The sequence below is a fragment of the Amphibalanus amphitrite genome, unplaced genomic scaffold (assembly GCF_019059575.1).
Source record: "Amphibalanus amphitrite isolate SeventyFive unplaced genomic scaffold, NRLGWU_Aamphi_draft 000299F_arrow, whole genome shotgun sequence".
Taxonomy (NCBI): Eukaryota; Metazoa; Arthropoda; class Thecostraca; order Balanomorpha; family Balanidae; genus Amphibalanus; species Amphibalanus amphitrite.
In genome coordinates, this window is record NW_024881794.1 from 122,240 (window position 1) to 145,534 (window position 23,295).

A 23,295-nucleotide genomic window follows, 5' to 3' on the forward strand; every position below is an offset into this window, starting at 1 on the left:
ATAAGAGTATTCAAATGAATGTTGTCTATGGGGTTCACCATGAACACCACACGATGCACGAATGGATGTATTTCCCATATGAAAATGACGATAGGGAACACGGAACATGATCCATCTCAGACGTTGGATACGAGCATGCAAGACGCATCTTGTTGAATGATGATCACATACATGCACATTATCTTGACTGGTGTACACTTTGTAAAAAGCCTAGCAAAGTACAGCTATGAGGACCACCGATTGGACCGACGCAGCCACCGCACGGCATCCTTACATTGTCCCCTCGCCATCAGTCACCATATCACCGGGACACCACATCATGCCAATCCCAGAGCCTTGTGGTTGGTCCACAGCCAGTTGTGGTAGAGGTTCAGCTTGTGGTCATGCGGCCGCACCTGTTTCCACTCGCCCAGGCAGAAGATCCGGTACGAGTCGTTGCCGTACTTGCCGATGCCGTACAGTTCGTTTGGGTAGTGCCACGTCTTGGTTACAAACTCGTCTGAAACAGGAGTGGGTCGGCATTCAAAGATTCGAACATGGCAGCATCACACACGTAACTTGCCAACGCGTTACAAGCAGCTGATGAAGCTTCACGCAGCTCTGATGGTCCGCATATATTTGGAATACAATGTCGATGTATTTCAGCTGATCAGACGGGTGATAAAGGATAGCTATTGGCTATGACCATTCCCTAAAAACCCGCGCTGTTCAACAGAGCACGCTCCGTGCCAGGAGAGCTCACCTGAGAAGCGCACGATGCACTGAGAGCGGCGCTCGACCAGGCCGAGCGGCCGGAGCAGCTCCATCAGGTCTGTCTCGTCGGCGTCACGCGCCGCCTCGGGGGTCGGCCAGCGCTCAAAGAACGTCTCCAGGAGGGGCACAGCCTGCCGGCCTGGACACACACGGCCGGGCGCTAGCTTCGGGTGGGGCATGGCATGCAGATCATACCAAACTATTTCAAACATATATACAATAAAAGGGACCACAAAAATGGTTGTCGAATACTCTTAATGCTGCAGAGCTTGATCTAACCCTAATAAGCCAGCTATATGCTGTGCAAATGCATACCTACGACATATTGAGTAGAAAAAAACATACAGCACATGGGTCGACGCGTTTCGTCAGAGACTTTTTCAAATTTCAACACCCTTAGACTTAGACTTATTTCGTCGACTCCATCTAGTAGATGCAGGATCATTTCTGATCGTCTTCCAATTATGTTGGCGGTCTGGATGATATAAATTTTCAGGACATCATAGTTGGGAGGACTCTTTAGCAGTTAATCTTCTTGGTTATACTATCAGTGAGTTCCTTGCGCACACGGGCTTGGTAGATATAATGGATGATCAAGCTTTGTGGCTTATCGGCGATGATGATAAGTTCTGCTGCTGGTAGCGTTCTGTTCAAGATAGTTTTGTATATTTTTTGAGCAGCTACTCTATCGTCTTTCAGTTTGTCACATTCAAAGAGCATGTGTTCCAGAGTTTCAATGGCATTACGACACAATGGACAGACAACAGTTTCTTTGTGCTTTCTAACCATGCTTGTGGCCACCAAAGAGTGGCCCGTTAGTAGGACAATTTTGATTAGTGTCGCTTGTCTGGTAATTGCGCTGTACTTGATTGCCGGCCAAAATGTTTTCGGCGCCTCGTACTTTTCGGTTTGTGGCAGTAGCGAAAGCCAAAACAAACTTGTCATATTCTCTGCTGTGTTCCTGATGATTTTTGTCATACTTTGATCCACTGATGCAGATGCTAACTTGTTCCATGCTGTCCGCGGTTGGTCTATTTTTTGATTAGCCAGAATAGAGAGAGAGGCTTGGCAAGTTCAGATGTTGGAGCAATGTTTCCCATTGGCGCACAAGACTCGTGGTTCGATCAGCATTGACTGCTCCATGGGTGATGATATATCTGGTTAGAGTGTGTTCCTTCGCAGCTCTCAAAAGGAAACCTATGAATTGGAGTGCGGTTCTCACTACGAGGCTTGTGCATGTCGGTGCACCCAACATAACATATATCACCATTTTTTGCGTTTTGGTTGGTAAACCTTGGATGAGACGGTAAATGCGCATGAGCATCCCTTCCAAATACATGATATCTGTTGGTGAAAGGGATGTAACTGCTAGGCTGTAAATTAGAACCGGTTCAGCATATATTCTCCACGTTGTATAGTGTGACATCGGATTGTCCATTTTAAGGTTGATTCCTTTCTTACACTTGGCAAAAAATGTTCTTGCTTTCTTCATGCATTCTTCTATCCTTCTCTTTGCTGGACTTCTGGTCTCTGAATAAGTCTGGTCTTCTGGTCTTCTGGTCACCCGAATAAGTCTCTGACGAAACGCGGCCACTCATTTGCTGAATGTTTTTCATACTCAATATATATCTAATTGTAATGTCTATACCTACGACATATGCTTCTGGGTCTGGAAAGCTGAAACAAATGAATTTAGGCTGAACTAAAATGCATCTCACAATGAGTTATGAACAGAGAAGAGTAACCTTCGTCATAAGAACGATGCTTGTTGGTCCCTAATAACAAAACTGTCCGTGAAATGTGAATCACGATACAGGCATACTACTGAGGCTACTTAGTACTCACCGGTCGTTCTGTTCAGGAATATGGTGCCGATGAGAAGTTTCCAAGGCTCGTGGTAATATGTCTCCTGCATCAGTTTGTAGGGGGAGCGGGGTGGCACCCAGCGCCGGCCGACCGACAGCCCTGGTGCGCCCACAGCCAGCGGTAAGCATGTACGCCGGTATGTGCCGGTAACGGGTTTAGTGGTATCTTTATATGCATCACTAAGCTATAAAAAACAATATGGAAATTTCTCTAACATAAGTAACTTGCTTACGATTAGCAAAGGGATTTGCACTGAAAGACCGAAAGACGCACTGATTTCAAACAAAAAGATTGCTAAGGATACATTTGCACCTTTGAACTAATTATGTTCATTGTTCAATTTCATTAAGGATACAGGTAGGTATCGATAATGAATTCCAAATTTACGTAATACACGTCTGAAATAGGCCATAACACTCTAAGGCCCTTCAGGCATCTTGAAATTTCTTTACAAGAACCTCTTAGATCTGGGTTTCGAGTGCCGCACCTTCAGAGCCTTGAGGGGTGCTCGAAGTCGAAAGTCCAACGCACCTCACGTGGTTGTCAGGCTATACCCAAGTATAATACGGGCGTCGGCGAGGCCCCCTATCTCACAAGGCCGTAGCAGTAGGGCATGAGCTGAGGCGGCGGTAACGGGACAACCAGTTCCAGGCTATTGGTCGTCCACTGAGCGTTACGCCAATCGTATCGTGAACAAATAATCAGCCGCAATCTGCACCTAAACGTTAAAGGTAGTGTGCCACCTTTGAAAGATTTCCCATTTTATTTTTCCTAGGATAAGAAGCTTCTGTTTTTACCTAATATCGCAAAAAAAAATCAAAAATGGGCCTGGAATAGTGCCTTTTTCGCCTAAAAGTTTATCGGTTTTTAGATATGTATAACAACTGTAGTGGGCTCACCTGCAAACAGGCGTCGGGCAACAATCGCGAATGCGGCGCACTTGTGACAATAAGCAAAGGTCATTATAGTGTTACGACCACAGGGGAGCAATGCCGCTTCAACCCTATTGGCCGTAGTGTCTAACGGTGGCGGCCATATTGCGCAGACCAGAAACCGGCTGCCGCCTGTGTTGAGGAATAGGGAATTCGGGACCTCGATTTACGTTTGCGGCCGCTGTATCCGTTACGTTCAAGTTACGTAGATACGGAACCCGGCATCTTACGCAGAATTGAGTGGGGAACACGATCGTATCTTCAGAATTCCTCAAATTCACTCGCCTGACCTACATTTGCCCCGGCCGAGGGGGTTGATTGAACCCACCTCGCTAATGCACCGCTAATTAAACTAGAATTAAGCGGTAAAGTGGTCGTATGCGGCAAAGTATAATGCAGAGTGACTGGTAGGAACCCGCTGTAAGGGTCTCAGGTCAACCGGTGACCTCTGAGGTCAGGTCAAGTGATCTAAGGCACGGGTTCGGTTTTTGGTAAATAGCTTCGCCAAAAATGGCCGTAGAGCCGCGATTTTGGCATCATCGTGTTCAGCTAGCTCAGGCGCATCGAGTGATATACTTTTTGTTCGGGTCAGGTCAACTTAGGGTGTTGGCCTCAGGTCAAGGTCAGGTTAGCACCCCCAGGTCACGAAGTTGGTCGAAAGAGGTCATGTCGCATATCATTCGATTCGGCAGGTCTTCCTGAGTCCATTGGTGGCTTTCCCGACTCGCTAGCTCAATTTGATCGGGAGTTATTGAAGAAAAAATGTGACCCTTGTGACGTCACAGATGACGTCACGCAAGGGCAACAATGCAAATATGAAGCATAGAACCCTGCAAAAAGTGCATGAAATCATGATTCTATATGCTTGAGATAGTTTCAGATCATTCTCGGCGCCAAAATAGCAATTTTCATATTTCCCCATTGACTTATAAGGGTTTAACGTATTAGTTCCTTGTAGCTGAGGATTTTTTAGGATTTCATCTTGTTCTCCACTCAATTCTGCGTAAGATGCCGGGTTCCGTGTCCACATAGCTTGAGCGTAACGGATGCAGCGACCGCAAACGTAAATCGAGGTCCCGAATTCCCTATTCCCCAGCACAGGCGGCGGCCGCTTTCTGGTCTGCGCAACATGGCGGCACCGTTGGACACCATTTGGCGGCCGATGCGCATTCCACATTATAGAGTTCAGTGGTTACGACCATACGACGTACGGGAATGAGTTATCAGCTGTCTAATCGTAGACAACACAATGTCGAGCCTTAAACTGTAAGCCCGTATTGGTATTGTTTCTTTTATTTGGCTGTCGAACATTATTTATGGTTTGAAATATGATTTTATGTAAAATAATTGATATGAAAAAGCCGTCTTATAAGTTATGACCCCATTTCACCACACGCAAGTGGCAGAAATGACAATGATCAGCTGACGCATTTTTCTTGGCCGAAGTCAGAGCGCGCAGCCCGACGCACCACCACCGCACCACAAAGTATGAGCAGAAGCCGCGCCCAAAGCCAGGGCCCCGGTAACGTGAGGTAGCCGAGTCGGGGCAGCGTGCGCTGACCCAAGCCGGGGCCGCAGCTTTGGGCGCGGTCTACCGCATCCCCGCGGGCAGCCCCGGGCTATCACATGACACCGGGAGGACGCGCGGCTCCGGCTTGGGTCAGCGCACGCTGCCCTGACTCGGCTACCTCACGTTACCGGGGCCCTGGCTTTGGGCGTGGTCTACCGCACCACCTAACAGGCGTGTTCGAAACCGCAGGAGCTGATGATGAACGGGTTTATCGAAACTTGATTGGATGAGCATATCGGTAATAGCGATTTCAGTGTGTGCATTTATTGTTCATAGTGGTGTGAAATGTGGTTGGGGTACGACCGACAACCCGTCGGGGCGAATTTCGCACTGGGGTACTCAAAATTTGAAGAATTTAAGACGTTTCCATGAGTTTTGAAGGTATGGATAAGTTCTAAAAATCCGGTTCTCCTTATCTGGGCCATTAACTCCATACGGTCCAAGAAAGCTGGCACACTACCTTTAAATTGCATTCAAAAGTGCTTCGAAGCAGAATATTTAACTTCATCTAACCCATTCATACTCTCAGGGAAAACAATGGAGTAATAACACCCAAATCGTTAAAAACTTAGCATATGAAAAAGGTTACAATCTCCAAATGTAGAAGGCTTTTAATAAGCGAAAGTGGCCAGCTTTCCAGAAATGTTTTACAGAAGACAGGGTGTACGCTGGTGCGTACAACGTACGCTGTTCAGTATTCACTTTTCAGTAAATAAGAGTTCATCATTTAGGTTTGAGGACACTAACTCGGGCTGGCTAGGCCAGCTCAATCTCAGCGACTAGGTATGTTGTGCGCTGATAAGCGTGTCGCAATGAACACTGAGCAGAGCGCCCAGCACACTATTGGTGATCTGGTGATCTGACTAGGAGTAAGGGCGTAGCCCGAGTGACAGCTCTCTTCTCGTAGAATCACGAGCGGCAACCGGCTCGTCCACACGGGTAACTAACACATTAGTCCTTACTTATCTTTTTCAGCTAATATAATGGAAAATGGTAAATAACAGAAGAGATTCCCAGACAACGCATGGTAGCCTTACACAGGTGTTTACCAATACGACACGCCAGCAGTTCGGGAGAATACCCTCAGCTCGATGCCATCCACTTGTGACCTGACCTGACAAGACCCGGGGCTATTTCCTATCGAGGCTGAGACGGGCGAATGGAAAGCGAGTAACTCAGAAATATCTCAGACAGTATGAAGCTATAGCAAATGTGCACGACCAGATCCTTCATAGCTTTTGGTATTTCTTATACCAAAATAGCCCAAGTTTGTGTTTATATAATTTCGTGTGCTTGCAAACATTTTCACTGTTGCAAGCTGCCTCGTAAAAAGCGGATGTGGCGATTAATAATTATCAGGTGGTTATCAGGTGGTTACGTAACGATTAATGCCAGGTTCATTTTCTCGATCTCTGAAACGGGCTAACATGTTCCATGCGGTGAATTTGAAGGATGGAGGGACGATCCCTCGTAGTCTTCCCCTTATACAATGTCGTTTTAGAAAAAGTATCTTGTACCTAGAAAACACTGTATTACATTCAATGACAAGAGTACGCATTTAAACACAAGAACTATAAACAACACTACACAATGGATGCAATGGCTTCATTCGTCGTTTCCTTCAACTCTTACCGAGCGTTAGCACGGCATCGAAACCCCAGCGGATGCGGTGACGCCTTTCGATGAACGCAGTGTTCAGCCCTCGCAAAACTCGCGCAAATAATAAAGCCGTAAAACCGAGCATATCTGGCAGTCCCTGACCACTCGATTTCGTCCCAGGTCAGGTCAGGTCAGGTCACGAGCGCGCCCAGCTGGCCCGCGGTCGTCTCGACTCACCGGGCTGCCGTCCACCGGCCGGCTGCAGCCGGCGCCGCGCAAAGTTAAACTTGAGTTTGATTTTCTGGTGCACATCGTCCGAGCTGGCCCCCGGCCGCAGCTTGGGCTTGGCTTTGATTCCGCGGGCGAGCTTGATGGCCTTGGCGACGCGCGCTTTGGCGGCGTGGGACGGCACGCGCACAGACGAGGTCTCCCGCTGGCGGCGGGCGTGCGGCATGCCCACCTGACCGTGCGCGTTGAAACAGAACCGCGCCGGGTCCAGGTCACTCCCGATCTGCTCCAGGTACACACGCACTTCGTTCTGTGATCGGAACTTCTTTCCCATGGGGCTGAGGAAAAGAGAGTGGCGGAGCATAAGTCGACGACAATATGAACAGAATAATGGTGTTATTGGCTGGGGTGGTGCTTGCTCGTCTGTTACAAGGACTGGTGTAATTATACACACTTACACAAGAACACCCGCAGGACACCATTCCGTTTACAGTCTTCAGTGACCAGATACAAGGCGTATAAATTGACTGAAAACAGAGATAGGATAAGCTTGACAAACATGACAAAAACGGTCACATTGTAATCATAAGCATGTAATACAACACAAATTGCGCACAGTGGTTGATCAACATGCTGAAAACACGCTGAAAAGGTACGTCTATATACCACAGATCGTGTTATCTGTCTGGGGTACAGAGTCAGAGTCAGCTAACTGCATGGGCAAGGTCGACAAACAAACAAATGACAAAGGTAAAGAAGTGTAGGTGCTAAAGCAAGATAGATGCTAAAGCTAAAACCAGTCAATTATGAATACAGTCGCTTCTAACTGGCAATCCTCACTTGTAAACGTAGACGTCCCATTTGCCTGCCGAGGCGCCGGTGGAGCGCTGCACACACTTGCGCGTCCAGCCCTCGGGCAGCGCCGGATCGTCGAAGTAGACACCATCTGTGGGATGACGGCCGTCAGAGGGCGCCGCTGGCACAGCGCTATCGGCAGGCGGCGCTGCGCGAGCGACACGAGAGCGACCGGTCTCGCACCGACAGGTCAGCGATTTCATCACGACGGTTAGTCAGTAGTAATAAGTTCTTGATAGACCCTTGTAAACAAAACACTGGGAATGGTTTACTTTACCAATGACAACCAACCGCAAAAGATGTTGGACTTATGTTGTCGCTGAGCAGATTATTACACCGGTAAGCTGGCAAAAATGTAAGATTTATCGTCAGTGCACATTACCAGTAATGCCCATTCAAATGAGCTGAGGGCATTACTCAAATGAGAATGGAAAGATTCAACCCATAAAGTTTCCTACATAAGCTTTTTTTTACCAGTGGGCACTGCCAATGCCTTAAAGTGTCATGGATACGGACAAATGCACTGTTTAGAATACCCATCAGGAGAAAGAAACCCATTGTGTATCAATGGTTCTTGAATTTATGGACTAAGTTATACAAGGTCTATAATTGGGCTACCTATCCATTTCTTGATCTTGACAACATGCATCACATGCAATGCAGCATTTTGACTAGATATGCACATGCAGTTCACACTTCGATCCAATATACATGAGATTAACTCAGATAGAAAAGAACTTTGAGACAACAAAACTTTCTGATGAGTAGATGTTGGCATTTGGCAAATAAAAGCAGGCACCATGTTCAATGTTGACTATCCCTCTGTCAGGAGGTCTCCATAATATGAACTAATTAACAGGTTCTCATTTCCCAGTTGTTCTGTTCTGCGCCCGCCGGATCCTCAGTCCGCACTGACACGACACGCACCGCTCTGCACATATATTGCCGGCTCGGACGGCACGCACACCTTGACGGCTCGCTCGACACTGCCCGCTCTCCGCCGGCGCCGGCCGGCGGCCGCTCGGCGGGCCAAGGCCGGGCCCTTCTCATAACGGGGGATGCGGGCCCGTATCATAACACCTCCCCCCAAGACCTTCGCTCTAACAAAAGCATACTTTGATATGTTAGACGAATGTCTTCAAACAAAAGTAATCTCCGTTAAGCGAAGCATCCATCAAGGAAGACGAGAACTATTGCGCGATACAACGAAATGCAGTTACAGTGACAAAACACATGTCGGGGCATTCGCAGCGTGCACACGCTATCACTCATACGTGTTGGTGTCCCAGCGGACTTGCAGTCGCTGCGGCTCACGACGCTGGCGACCACTTTGACGGGGCTCCGCCGCTTGCGTCGCCGCCGTTCGGCGGGCGGGCGGTTGCTGCAGCGCCTCCCGCCGGGTCGGCGGCGCCCGCGCCGCGCTGGGAACCTCCGGTGGCTGCGGCTCCGCGCCGCTGGCCAACATCGGGCGGTGTGGTCTCAGGAAACGCCTGTTTCTCCAATATATGCGGCCGCTTGGCATCTTTACAAGGTAGGTGCGGCGCTGTCCCACGCCGACGATCACACCCGTACGGTCCCAGCGGCCGTTCTCGGTGCTCTGCACGTCGACGCGGCAGCCGACGCGCAGTCCAGAGAGGGGGCGCGCTGTGGCGTCGTGACGGCGCTGTACGTCGTCTCGGAGGTCGGCCGCCCTCGCGTCGCACGCGTCGGCGGCGCGCTGCCATTCAGGTGCGTATGCTCGGTGATGGGTCGGCACGCCTGACCGCAGCGGATGACCAAACAGCGTCTGGGCTGGTGACCTGCCGTCGGCCCGTGGCGTGTTTCGCAGCTCGAGGAGACCTCGGTCGAGCTGATCGTCGTCCAGCCGTCCGCTCGCCGAGGCAGCCACGATTATTTTCTTCACCGTTTTCACGGCAGCCTCGGCGTGACCGTTGGATCTCGGGTACCGTGGGGATGACATCTCGTGGCGGACTTCCCACCGGTCCAGAAATCGCCGGAGCGTGGAGGAGGCGAACTGCGGTCCGCCGTCTGTCCGCAGTACGGTGGGAACACCCGTCTGAGAAAACAGCCGCCGCAGCTGCTTCACCAGGTGGTCCGCCGAGGCCGTCCTGGGGCAGACCGTTACATACGGCCAGCCTGACAGTCTGTCCACGTACACGAGGTAGGTCCGGCCGGCGACATAAAAATAATCTGCCGATACCGACTCGAAAACGCGGCTGGTGAGATCGTCTTCCACCCATAAGGGTTCATTGCTGTGACTGGCAGCGAGCTGCCTGCAGCTCTGGCATGCAGAGACGGCGTTGCATATGTCCCGGTCAATCCCCGGCCAATACACGGACAGCCGTGCGCGGCGTTCGGTTTTCTCCATTCCTTGGTGAGAATCATGTAGTCGGTCGAGAACGTTGCGGCGTAGACTGGCCGGAATCACGAGCCTCGCTCCGTAGACGACGAGCCCGTCGTCGACCGCCAGCATTGAGCGGACACCCCAGTAGGGCCGCAGAGCTGGTGCCACTTCGTGTCGGTGGTCGGGAAATCCTGCCAGGATGACGTCACGGAGGGCTCGATACTCGGGATCGCGGGCGGCCGCCGCTCGAACCGAGTCCAGAGTCCGGTCTTGGAGCGGAGCGACCAGGGCACCGTCCTCGGAGGTCGCGCTCAGAGTAGCGACCACGGCGTCGTGCAGTGCCTCCGTCACCTCCGCGACTTCGTCTCCCGTTGCTGGGTCGGACACTGGAGCGCGTGACAGGGCGTCCGGGATGCAGTGCGAGGCCCCCTTTTGCCACACAGCAGTGAAGCTGTAGATCGACATTTTCTCCCGCATCCGCTGGAGGCGAGGGTTGTCGATCTCTGATAACCTCTTGGAATTGAGGATCGGGACGAGAGGGCGGTGATCCACGACGAGGTCGAACTGTGGAAGTCCTGCCAGAAAGATGTGGCACTTGCGGAGGGCCCACAGGCAGGCCAGGCACTCCAGCTCCACCACCGCGTATCTTGACTCTGTATCTGTAAGGAAGCGGGAACCGCACTGCACCATCTTCCATGTGTCTCCGTGGCGCTGCTGGAGAACGAAACCCAGACCGCGGGTTCGTGCAGAGTCCGTTTGAAGCTTGGTAGGCAGCTGCGGGTCGAAGAAGGCCAGAACGGGTGGCGACACCAGCGCTCTCTTGACGTCCTTGAATGCCTCTTCATGTTGCTCAGTCCATCTCCAGACGGTGTGCCGCTTGAGCAGGTCTCTGAGGGGCTGAGCTGCACTGGCGATGTCTGCTGAGAAGTCGGCCAACTGATTGGTGAGTCCCAGGAACGATCTGAGATCGGTGAGATTCTCCGGCCGCGGGAACTCAGAGATCGCTTGCAGCTTGCGGTCGTCAACCGTGTAGCCCTGTTCCGAGATGCGGTAGCCGCAGTAGTCCAGCGACGGCCGCGCAAACTGGAATTTGCGCGGGTTGATAGTGATGCCTGTCTCTCGGCAGCGTCTCAGGACCGCGACCACGTGAGAGAGATGGGCGCTGTAGGTCGCGTCGTGCAGCAGCAGATCGTCCACGATTTTCAGCGTTCGCGGTATATCTCCGAGCGCTGCGTCGCCCCGCCTGTTGTATTCGTCACCTGACGAGATGAGACCCATCGGGGCCCTGAGGAACTTCATCCGGCCCCATGGAGTTATGAAACAGGTGAGGTCTTGAGATTCCTCGGCGATCGGGACCTGAAAGTATCCCATAGCGGCATCCAGCGTGGTCAGCCACCGCGCGTCCCCGTCGATAGACGCCACTGCGTCGTGAATCGGTCTCACGGGGTAGGCAGGTCTCTTCACGAATCTGTTGACGGCGGTCATATCCACGACCAGTCTGGCTCCTCCCTGGCGTTTTGCAATTGGCACCATGGGGTGACACCACTCCGTAGGGTAGTTCACCGGGGCCACGATCCCTCTGGTGACCAAGTCGTCGAGCTGGCTCTTTATCTCCTCTCTCCAGCAGTATGGGATGTTTCTGGCAGCAGTGAGAGCTGTGGGGACTGCGTCGTCTGTCAGCTCGATGACCATCGGGCCACCAGCCATCTCGCAGAGCGTCTCGTTGCCGTCGAACACGTCTTTGAATTGTTGTCTCAGGGCCGCCTCATGACCTCTGATGACATCGTCTGACGGGTCGTATTCGTGCTCCCATACAGGCTGGGCACTGGCCGCTGTTTGTTGAGACGACGGCTTCGTGCTGGATCCTGCGGCTCCCGCGCCGCCCGCTGTGGTTCCAGCGCCGCCCGCTGCGGCTCCCGTGCCGCCCGCCGCGGCACCCGTGTCGCCTGCCGGGGCTTCCCTGCCACCCGCCGCAGTTCCCGTGCCGCCCGCCGCCCGGGCCGCGGCCACGTGTTGCAGCGGGTGACCAGTAGGCGGCGCCAGGTGTTCGTCGACAGGTGGCGCCGGCGGACGGTCGGGTGGCTGCAGAGGCCGCGCGCCGATCGACTGTGAGCGGACGTGGCTGCCGCGGCTTTGGTCTGGAACGGACTGACTGCGCCAGATGTTGACAGGGATCTGGGCCGGGAAATTGGCGGGCAGGATCCGCAGACGCACGGAGTCGCACCAGCCGAGCAGGAATCCGGTGACCTCTCGCAACACATACACTGTTGTGGCGGTCTGGCAGTCGCCGAAGGTCACCGTGGCGCTGAATTGGCCGATGAAGGTCAGCGGCGTGCTCCCGGCTGACGAAAACTTGATCTCGCCGCCTACCGACCCCGTCATCTTCGTTACGACACCCAGGGACGCAGCCATGTCAGCGCCCATGACCGTAGCTTCCGCCCCGGTATCAGGCATGCATAACACGGCCGACGATCCCGTCGAATGGACGAGTGTCACCCTGATCCGCGGCGTGCGACGTGCAGTCAGTTGGTCCACGTAGATATCTCCGACAATTTGTCGTACTTCGGGTCGGTCACCGGCCGCGTCCGTGTTTGCTGGCGCCGCGCCAGGACCCGTGCCCCGCCCGCGGCGTAACCTTGACCGGCCCCGGCCGGGCGGCTGGTCGCCGGCCGCGCGGTCACGTGATCTGGCATCCTGCCAGCCACGGCCGCCGCCCCGGGGACCGCGGTCGGGCGGCTGGTTGGCGCACACCGTTGCGAAGTGACCGGAGCCTCCGCATGCATGGCACGCTGCATCCATCGCGGGGCAGCGCACGCCGTCAGCGTGTCGAGCTCGACCGCAGCGTCGGCAGGGGTCGTCTCGACGCGCAATGTTGGAGCATGGATGGGCACGCGACCGACGGTACGCCGACAATGCTGTCACGTTAGCCGGCTCGCCGAGAATTGCGGCACTGTTCGCGTTCGCCGACTCACACGCACGACAAATGTCCACCGCCCTCTGCAGCGTCAGCTTCGGCTCATGCAGCATACGCTTCAGCGCCTCCTCGTCACGGATGCCGACCACGATCCTGTCACGGTACTGATCGTCCGCACACTTATCACAAAAGTCACAATAAGCGGCGATTTCCTTGATAGACGATACAAAATCGTCAAACGTCTCATCCGGTTCTTGCACTCGTGAGTAGAAGTCTCGTCTGTCGAGGATGATGCTGCGTTGACCACGCAGATGAGCCTCCATCATGTCGATCACGGTCTTCAGGTCGGCTTCCGAAGGGATCTGGAGGCTATATCGCAGCGTTCGCGTCCACTCGTCGTCGAGCAGTGACATCAGAGCCGCCTTCTGCTCCGCGATAGGCAACGTCTCCAGGTGAGTGAGGAGCCTGAAGTCGTCGAACTTCTGGCGCCACGTGCCGAACTCCTTGAGGGACGCGGAGGAGGTCAGGTGCGGCGTCGAGATAGCGCTCGACGGGAGTTTCGCTGGCGTTGCAGCGGGCTGTCTGCTCTCGGTGACGGCCGTCTCGCTCCGTGCGATCGGCTGTTGCACCTGGTTCGCCAGCGCCCGCTCCAGCATGGTTGCGAGTCGTTCCTCCCGCTGCGCCGCCTGCTCGGCAAGCCGCTCCTCCCGCTGCGCTGCCTGCTCCGACTGCTGGGCCAACAGCGCCGTCAGGCGCTCGAGTTGTGCGTTGTCCGCCATCACTGACGCGAGCGATCCGACACGGCTGCACGTAGTTCAGTATATCTCGGAATCGGTGTCGCACGCTACCGATCACACTACCGACCGCGCCATGTTCTGTTCTGCGCCCGCCGGATCCTCAGTCCGCACTGACACGACACGCACCGCTCTGCACATATATTGCCGGCTCGGACGGCACGCACACCTTGACGGCTCGCTCGACACTGCCCGCTCTCCGCCGGCGCCGGCCGGCGGCCGCTCGGCGGGCCAAGGCCGGGCCCTTCTCATAACGGGGGATGCGGGCCCGTATCATAACACCAGTCACATCTGACATACCTAACTCATGACAAATGGAAGAAAAAGAAAACTCACCTGGTGTGTCTGGTGGTCTTTCAACAAATTTGTATTCACTCATTTTCCAAACTTCAGCTGAAACATCAGATCACTTGATCAAATCACATGCAAAATCTCTTGGGCAGGTACCTATCTAAGCAAAACATTTGGGTGAACTTAAGCAACAGTCTAGAGTCTACCATCTAACCCATACAATAGGTATTTATTAAAATTTCAGCCAATTGAACAGCTCTTATGCCATAGAAAGCACTGAAGAATGATGAACTATGAACTATAAGGACACATCAGTCATTATTTACATCAGTGTTAACACTTACAAGCTGCTACACTGATTCCAGAAATATTTAAGTGCACTTATTGATCAAGAAGTAAAATTTGGCAAGTTTGCTAAAGTACCCACATTCTTTTCAGATTCTGTTCAGACCAAGTTTACAAGCTAAGCCTAAATGAACAGATATTTATTGGACATGTCTACTCCTTAGCCAGGGCCATAGGCATTGAAAATAGCAAGCAATTGATATGATACATATCACATCATCAAACTAATTGGTCTATACACCCATGTCTGTCAACTAGGTAATTTTTACATCTTTATAAATTTAGCAGTTGTTTGAATTGACAGATTAACAGAACCTGAGCCCATGCTAAGCAGACTGCAGGGTGAAAGTATGTGATGTAACATACCTCAACCTACCTAGTGTTTGCGATGTGGTTAATAAACTTCGAAAATTTTGCCTTCACAGGCTCCACATTAAGCATGACCCACATGATTGCATTCCAATTCATAACTCCAGCACTGAGATGCCGGCTCTCACTGCCTAGACGTAGACCCCAGTCTCCAACCCCTACCATCCAATACGATAGTGCCATCCGGGTACCTAATGAAAATGGGAGAATTAAGATGCCCAAGTTTAACATGCACAAGTATCCCATAACTGTAAAATGAGGGACAGACCTGTATGCATATTCTGAAGTCGGTGTTGTTAGGTTATTTCATATTTCAGTCATCTTTTTATGGGGAATATTTGTTTCTGGTCCCTAAAAAGCTGTTTCTGGCACCTAATTGCTGATCAGCCCCAAAATGCTTATTCGACCCTAATATCTGAATCTGGCACCTAATTGCTTCCACACAGCCTAAAGTTGCCAGATCGTCTAGTTGAACTCTGTATTTGCTGTTTGCTGATTCAGCACCAAAACCAAAACTTCCAGCACCTATTTTATTCCACGTTTGCCTTCCTAATTCGCGTAATCTTCCTGATTTTATGTATCCTAACAAACATGAACGCTGCATTCGGTGATGTCAAGTGCCATTTTCGCCAGTGGAGATAATGATTAATGCCATTTCTAGCCAAAAGAGAATCACTAGCCAGCTATGGTGCAGCATAGCAAGACGCTCCTATACCAGCCCGCTATGTAGAGACTAGAGATTATTGCACCCTCAGCCATTTTAACGTGAAAAGTTTGGATCCGTCACTTCCAGCCAGGCTCTCAGGTCATAAACTGGAGTAAAGCAAAATGTACACTCTGAACAGACATGCCACGCAACCGGCCCTCTTTTCAATATTATTAGCTTTCTGCAATCCTCGTCTGACTCCATCTCGATCAAACGCAGCATCCGGTTTCTACAGGGGCGTTTGACTGACCGGCCACACCATAACCAAAAACAAAATCAAAGCTTCATGCACACAAATGACATAAGTAAGAAACGGATGAAAAAGGCACAACCACGGCCACTGGCGGATCCAGGCTTGCGTTTTGGGGGGGGGGGGGCCAACTCATGCAGGAGCCAAACCTAGGGTACCCCCAAATCCTGTTTTCTCATCGGATTTAGGCCACTTATTTTTCGTCACAGCCCTGACACTATGAATTTTTTTTTTAACTAAAAAGAAAAAATATATAAATGGTAGCCCACCCGACCAATGCCTTTATATTACTTTGTAAACACTTACCATTGTTTTTATCGACCAGTTAAAGGGACCCTCCCACCTTAACATTAGATTTGAGCTGAGATAGCCAAAATGGGGTCCCTGGCTCACAATTACCGGTTTCGGCACGCACTCACAACATCGAGAAATGCCTTAAATCGGAAATATTGAATTTCAAAATTGCAGCATTTTGATTCAGAGGGGCTAATGCTTTTGGATACCCCTCTGAATGTGTGACGTCAGCGGAGATCTAATGATTTTTTAATATTTTACTAAAACGTTTGGTAGCATGCGGTGGTATAGGCTGCTTTGCGCGCAACAAATGCCGCACTTTCAAATAAAGTCGCTAGGAACAGCAGCGGATATCCCAAAAAGTAAACAAAAACAAAAGTCTAATCTCTTGAAAACCGGTGAATATTTTTCGATAAAATTTGGTAGATATTCGTTTTCGCCCTTTCTGAACCTAGCGACATCACTTTCATGCCAATTCATTAACTTTTTTGAAGGTGGGAGGGTCTCTTTAACCCGCTTCGAGTCAGTGCTTGGGTCCCTTTGCGGGCCGGGAGGTGGTAAAACAGCCCTGTCTAACTCGGCTCCTGGGCCACGCCCTGATTGACCTATGTTTCATTATCGTTTGGGGGAGGGGGAAAACGGGCCACTTTAGGCCTCTGGGAAGGGGGCATGGCCCTAAATGCCCCCTCCCTGGATCCGCCAGTGTAAGAAGAGACCATTGGAGCTGCAGTTGGGTACCTCAGACATCAGGGTACGCCCTCAGATGTATGTATAGGACTCGCATGGAGACCTCTTATGCTATAGTGTACTGAAAGGACCCAAAGGAGCCTGTCTATATGGGCTCCCGGAGATAGACGTGGGCCCTCAGGAGCCCGCCAGAGCCCCAATGAGGGATAAGTGAGGGATACCAAGTGCATGCAATTGCATATTGCATAAGCCATAACGCCTTTACAAATCAATATATTATGCATCAGTGGCAGATCCAAGGGGGGCCACATGGGTCATGACCCCCTTGGTGCCCGGGGGCACCACAGGCCTGTCAGGGGCACCACCAGCCCGCCAGGGGCACCACAGGACTAGCAAGGGCACCACGGGCCTGTGAGGGGCCCCACAGGCTTGTCGGGGGCACCCCAGGTCTGTCAGGGACACCAGAGACCTGCCAGGGGCGCCGCCGGCCTCGCAGGGGCACCATGGGCCTGTCAGGGACACCAGAGGCCTAGCAGGGGTACCACAGGCCTTACAGGGGCACCACCGGCCTTGCAGGGGCACCTTGGGCCTGTCAGGGGCACCACAGTCCTGTCAGGGCCCAGGGGCACCAGCGGCCTAGCAGGGGCACCACAGGCCTGCCAGGGGCACCACCGGTCTAGCAGGGGCACCATGGGCCTGTCAGGGGCCCCACCGACCTCGCAGGGGGCACCACCGGCCTCGCAGGCATCACGGCATCACGCAGGGGCACCTTGGGCCTGTCGGGGGCATCACGGGCCTGTTGGGGGCACTTTAGGCTTGTCAGGGGCACCCCAGTCCTGTCAGGTCCCAGGGGCATCAGCAGCCTAGCAGGGGCACCCTAGGCCCGCCAGAGGTAGGTACAGCCCACCGCTAAAGTAATGTAGGGTTTTACCAAACTCAACGGTTGGCTTTGACTGGCGATTGTTTAATGCGAAGTGATTGAAAAGAAGATGTCAATAGCTAAAGTTGCAGCTGCAAGGGTGACGATACATATAAGCTACATTCAAAGTTTCATTGTAGTCTGGCTAATCGTTCCTAAGCTTCAGAAGCAGAACATACCCATGACTGAAACCCCACATTACTTCTGCTGTGGACTGTACCACAGGCCTGCCAGGGTCCAGGGGCACCACAGGCCTAGCAAGGGCACCACGGGCCTGTCAGGGGCACCTCAGGCTCCCGTGCCCCCCCTCCCCCCCCCAGATCCGCCAGTGATGCCACACCACGCGAAACACCGCCAACTACCAGCTGCCGCGCCATAAACACGTGCCAACAACAGTCTTTTTTTAAGGTCGACTCCGCTCGCGCAACTTTTGACTGACCCTCACTGCTACTATATTACTTCCATATTATGCTGTGGAAAGCTTTACTTCACCAAGTGGCTAAAAACCTCCATCAAGGTATATTTTCTTAGCAATTTTTCTGGCGTTTTTTGGGGGGGCCAAACAGGCCACTTTAGGCCTTTGGGGGGGGGGGCATGGCCCCCGTGGCCCCCCTGGATCCGCCAGTGACCACGGCACAACTCTGCGCGGCAAACAACGGACAATGTCCCACGGAAGATCCCGCGTTTCTTCAGCGGCCTTGAACGGAATGAGAACATTACATTTCTTTTTTGGAGCTATTTGATTACGTCAAAAATACAATACCCGTTTTAATGGTCAAAATCGAGACAATTACTCACAAAAATGTTTCCCTTTAAGCATTACAAATAAATGCTTTTAAATATTTAAATGACATTGTTTTTTTCAAACAAATCAATATTATTTGCTTACTTAAACGTCATATACAATGCTGAGATCACTACGGGGCTGTCTTAGAGTGTAGCTGCACTGGCAACCTTTAGACTAGACTCCAGGGGTCATTATACCAGAACAACATGATTCTACCAGCCAGTAGTTCATTTTTCTACTAGATTGGTGCTACGCTCAGCATTTAGGTGCCATATTCAGAAAAAAGAGTAAGGCGTACTGATGAATAGGTGCCAGAAACAGCTAATTAAGGCCATTTTCCATGATTGGTGCTGGTATCCACCAAATAGGTGCTGAGGACCAATTTTGGGGCGAGTCAGCTTTTAGGTGCCAGAAATAGCTTTTCTGGGACGCAATTAAATGGCGTCCTCTTTTTATTATTGGCACTTGGCACATAAACCTATGACGCAACAGTGACATTTCTGACGCTTACCTCTATTGAGCATTGAGGGAACAATACCATTCAATACTGGATTAAATGCTCATTTATTTTTATCCTAGTTTTGAGATGTGTTACCTACTTTTATCTGGCATTTCCCGAATAAATGCTGATTCGCAACCACGACACCAACACGACACCACCACGCGCGTTCTCCGAGAAATTAGCGTATGAAAGTGTTCATTGCGCCGTATTGACATAAGCACTAGCGGCTAATCGCATACTCAGGTTGCTATGGTAACTAGCGATTGGTTCAAGAAAGCGCTGTAGAAGTTTTAATACCCGAGGGAAAATACAACTAAGAAGGATATTGAAGAGGCGATTTGTATGCACGTATGTGTACTGTGGTCTGTGCTGTGCAGCATATCATGTCTAGGAACAAGATGCGTACATATATCTGAACAGTTCAACTTGACATGTTTCCATTACCCATGTATCGTTTCCATGTATTTAGGGCCTTGCCATTACCTACAATTCTGTGCACTCGGTACCTCAGCAAAACATGCAGCTTTTTACTTTTCAATACATTCACCCTTAAAGGAAAAGGGCCACCTTCGTGAAATATGAAGATATTGTTGTTTTTTCATTTTGACATTATTATTTTTCATTTTCTTTTTAAAACTGGTGCCAGAAGTGCACAATTCGCGAAAAAGTATTTAAAACTATTTAACATATTGGCACTATGTTGATACTCTCTACGGCACCTACTGTATGATGGCATAGCGATGACGTCACACTCAAGCCAATCAGCGTTCAGAAGACAGACTCGTCGGATTGTGTCAGATAAGCTGATTGGTTAAAGCTGAGCTGGTTGGAGCTGATTGGTAAAAGACCAAAGCCTCGCCGCGGGTGGCTGTATTGTCGGATAAGAACGCATTCCTGGGATAAGGACGCATTCCTGGCGTATTTTCTTTTAAAATTGCCGATAACTACGAATGGAGGCCGAAATCGGCCGTAAGGAGGTAGACAGATAGGTTTTCGGACACGGGCTACAAGATGGCTATCTCAATTTCAATCCCCATGTTAAAGGTGGCCCTTTACCTTTTAAGTCTGAACGTTGTTCTCACTTCACCTCTCGGCTCTCACCCGCTTCATTGGGCTGCCAGGCTCAGACACCCGTTTTCAGTCAAGTGTCTGTAACGTCACTAATAATCTTGTAGCCAAATAGTATCCCACGTTTTCATCGATCGAGCAACGTTTACGTTACATTTGACCGGCCACCCGTGCCCGGTCGCTTGCGTTATGCGTATCTTTGGCCGATATTCGCCCCACACTCCACAGTCAACTATCCGCCATCCGTCACAGCTAAACCCCAGGCCAGTGCCGTTCAGACCACCTAAGCCCAGCTCAGTCCAAAGCCCGCGGCGCAGACCGGCAAGCGTGTCTTCGGGGCGCTCTGCCCAGCACATCAGCAGAATGTTTATAGCCATTCAGCCCTGTAAACGGCTCTGCAGTGAAAATAGCACCGCACCCACGCCGGTCCGTTGCCACCGCGCGCGGCAGCGCCTCGCTGCACGCCAGGCGCGACTTCCCCGGCTCTGTCGCAAACTCTGCGCCGCAGAAACTTGCACGACTCTCGTGGAGTGGCGCGGAGACTCTCGACTCCCAGCGAGTACGTCGGGCGTGACGCGTGGCCGGCGCAACGGCCGCCGAGTGAAGTAATCCCTGAGACAAACGGCTGCGGTGGGCGTCACTTTCGTCGCGGCTGTCACTGAACCGAGCCGTGCAATGGTGATTGATCCGTCTCGAGTGTACGGGCTCATTGCGAGATCAGAAAGGAACCTACACTGTGCATTTAATGAGAACGCTCTAAGGTAAATGGGAAATGACATCGATAAGCTTGATACTCAGAGCGAATATTGTATGTAACATTAAACGTAAAACGCAACACAACTACGAGACCATCTTATGAGTTATAACGCATTTCCATGTCCTCTGTAGGAGGGCAGAAAAATGGTGCATCCTTATTTTACGCACTCGCCAAAAGTACCTAATTTCAATTCCAACAGATGCCTGGCGGCTGGCTGCTGTTCGTGAGTCGAGGACATTTGTCCGTCTTACAGTGTGCGTAACGCACCGTCATTGAGACGGCGTGGTCCGTGCCGCATCTGAGGGTCAGTCGCGCTACGCGAGGGAGGACGCGGTAGGGTAATTACTCGGACCCTCCACACCTATTATCCGGAGCACCTGGTCACGCGGGACCCTCCCCTCCCTCCGTGCCATCTTCCCTTGTCTGAAGACAGAGGGAGGCCGGCCGTCACCTGTGAGCACAAAAACACACCACACCCGGCGCGGCCCGGCGCGGCGCGTTGTTCGCAAACGGCAGACGCTGAGTCCCCTGCTCGCAGCCAGTGCGCGGTAGGCATGACCACGGGATTTGGCTACGCTTATGATGCAGATCGAAAGAAGCTCATGGAAGTTATAGATGGGTAAGACGAACTCGGACGATATCCTCCGGTGTTGCCCGTGATGGTAGGCCTACTGCCTATCGTCTATCGTTGGATAAAGCCAAGACAGTTGAAAGTTCAATGGTCGGTCGAAAGTGCAGAAGTGCGAAAAGGCTGTATGAGTCCATCCGAGTCACTCATCTCTCGGTAAACTGCAGTCCATAGGCCCGCTATCGTTACTCACTTGATGACAGGATACAAAGACCACAAACTGAGTGAAGGTAAACGGATGGCTGACGAGCGGAAACAACCAGACCAGGCTGCAGGCGGCGGAGATGGGTGAATCGAATGCAGTTCTCACTCTAGCACGCCGGCGGCGTTAGTCGGTCGAGTGTGTCCAACTCCGGGCCCAGAGAGCGGCCAGCGGACCCGGAAGCGGCCGCTGTCGATTCCCAGCGTCGCCGCCAGTCCGGAAAGGCGCCGCTCCGGAGCCAAAGAACGTCTCGAACGGACTGTGAGAGTTGCGGTAACAGTCTGCCTCTGTGACCACCAGGCCCGCCCGAGAGGTGGACTGGGACAGTGCATTGCAGTGAGTGCAGGCGCAACCAGATGAGCTAGGATGTGAGGTGGTAACACGGGCTTGGACGACTGTTGTTGACACTGTCACTCTATGTATAGTGTCAGATATCATGTGGTAGCTGACATCACGTGCAGCACACCGTGTGTCGTGTCTGAACTCAGAGGACGCTGATCTCTTTGCAGCAGCTCCAACATCTCACATCGTGCCCGGTGCCGACAGACCGACCGCTGCATTTGCACAACGCCGATGAGGGCGGCAGGGCCAGTTGGGCTAGATCAGCGAACCTCTTCCCGCTGCTGATACCTAGAGGCCAACTCCGTGTAACCGTCTAATCAGCCCGCCCGAAAAAGGAGGGGGGGATGGGTGACCGTCTCAGAGACAGATAGGTGCGAGCCCGACAACAGGCGTCTGGCGGCGGCCCGATAAGCCATACTGTCCGATATGGTATGGATGGGGGGGGGGGGGGCAGGAGAGAGGAGTGGAGAAAGGGGCGGCACTGGCAGCACGCAAACGAGGCGCAGCGATCGAAGGCAGTCGACGAGGAGCCCCGTCCACCGTCCACCGAACTCAGTTGAGCTCCACGACAGAGCAAACACATCAAACACGCACACGTTACTGACGAATCAATCACTTATCACACAGACAGAATACGACGGCGGTACGAACATCGTCGCTGGAGCGGTCGGCAGTGGTAGGTATAAGGTCGGGGAAGGCTCGGATCTCGGGAGGGGGGGGGGGCTGCTCGGGTCGGGGTCGCTACTGGGGATTAGTCTGCGGTCTACCGGCGGGGAAACACCACTGCGCAGCTCTCCCCACGATCACGGCTCCCCTCACGGTCAGTGCCGTGGTCAGCCGGGCCGCGCTGTTTACAGGCCTGCCGTTTCCCGCCGTGGCGGCTCGCTGCCGCTGGCCGCGAGTCAGCTGACAGAGCTCTGTGACGTCACTGGTACGGGACACGGCCTCGTCCGCTGACGCCGTCCGGCAGTCGTCGTGTCACAGTCTGTGGGAGGTGAGGTGCTCGTGGGGCCGCGAGGGACGGACAGCAGCACGGTATCTGTGACTGGAGGAGAGGCGTCCATGGCGAACGTAAGTGTTGCTCCAGCGATAGATGCTGTTCGTAGCCTAGGTGGGGTGGTAAATTGGGGAGTGAGTTGCTGGTTATGTGGGATTCACAGAGTCGCTCGTTACCTGTCAGACCGGTGCAGACTTGTGATCAGCTCAGTTGAGCCGGCTCAAAAATCAGCTCAGCTCATGAGCCGGCTCAACATTTTGCCAAATTGTTGAGCTGTGAGCTGAGCCGGCTCAGTA

The 23,295-nt window shown here is 52.3% G+C and overlaps 2 protein-coding genes across 9 annotated transcripts in view; one reads left to right on the forward strand and one right to left on the reverse strand.

Moving 5' to 3' along the window:
- Nucleotides 1–54: 54 nt before the first annotated feature.
- LOC122387806 (methyl-CpG-binding protein 2-like) lies at nucleotides 55–19,226 on the reverse strand. Of its 5 annotated transcripts, none has more exons than XM_043378299.1 (7): nucleotides 19,015–19,226; nucleotides 14,192–14,248; nucleotides 7,789–7,894; nucleotides 6,958–7,286; nucleotides 2,599–2,718; nucleotides 743–892; nucleotides 55–499 (listed from the first exon to the last, which is right to left on the reverse strand). In XM_043378299.1, exons 1-7 carry the CDS (start codon nucleotides 19,025–19,027, stop codon nucleotides 318–320), a joined length of 957 nt encoding a protein of 318 aa, XP_043234234.1. In that variant the 5' UTR covers nucleotides 19,028–19,226; the 3' UTR covers nucleotides 55–317. The 5 variants fall into 5 exon arrangements, with proteins under 5 accessions (XP_043234234.1, XP_043234233.1, XP_043234235.1 ...); XM_043378298.1 differs by having other exon boundaries at nucleotides 19,103–19,221; XM_043378300.1 differs by lacking the exon at nucleotides 19,015–19,226 and adding an exon at nucleotides 15,129–15,239.
- A 3,741-nt stretch (nucleotides 19,227–22,967) lies between these two features.
- Nucleotides 22,968–23,295, forward strand: part of LOC122387812 (coronin-2B-like) — a 40,508-nt gene continuing 40,180 nt past the window's right edge. For 2 of the 4 annotated variants that reach the window (XM_043378316.1, XM_043378312.1), the window contains exon 1: nucleotides 22,968–23,073. Coding sequence is in view for 2 of the 4 variants with exons in the window: in XM_043378318.1 (XP_043234253.1) it covers nucleotides 23,065–23,073 (9 nt within the window). In the remaining 2 variants the exon portion in view is untranslated. The remainder of the gene's footprint in view (nucleotides 23,074–23,295) is intronic. The other 2 variants (XM_043378318.1, XM_043378314.1) reach the window with 1 other exon arrangement.

What these genes read in the sequence shown, in the direction of transcription:
- LOC122387806 (XM_043378298.1), bottom strand. Translation starts at nt 19,220, where the DNA reads ATGTCAATACGGCGCAATGAACACTTTCATACGCTAATTTCTCGGAGA. An exon ending in ATTCCTGAACAGAACGACCG is followed by an intron (nt 893 to 2,598) that starts GTGAGTACTAAG and finishes GTGTGTGTCCAG; the next exon opens with GCCGGCAGGCTGTGCCCCTC. An exon ending in GTGCATCGTGCGCTTCTCAG is followed by an intron (nt 500 to 742) that starts GTGAGCTCTCCT and finishes CTCCTGTTTCAG; the next exon opens with ACGAGTTTGTAACCAAGACG.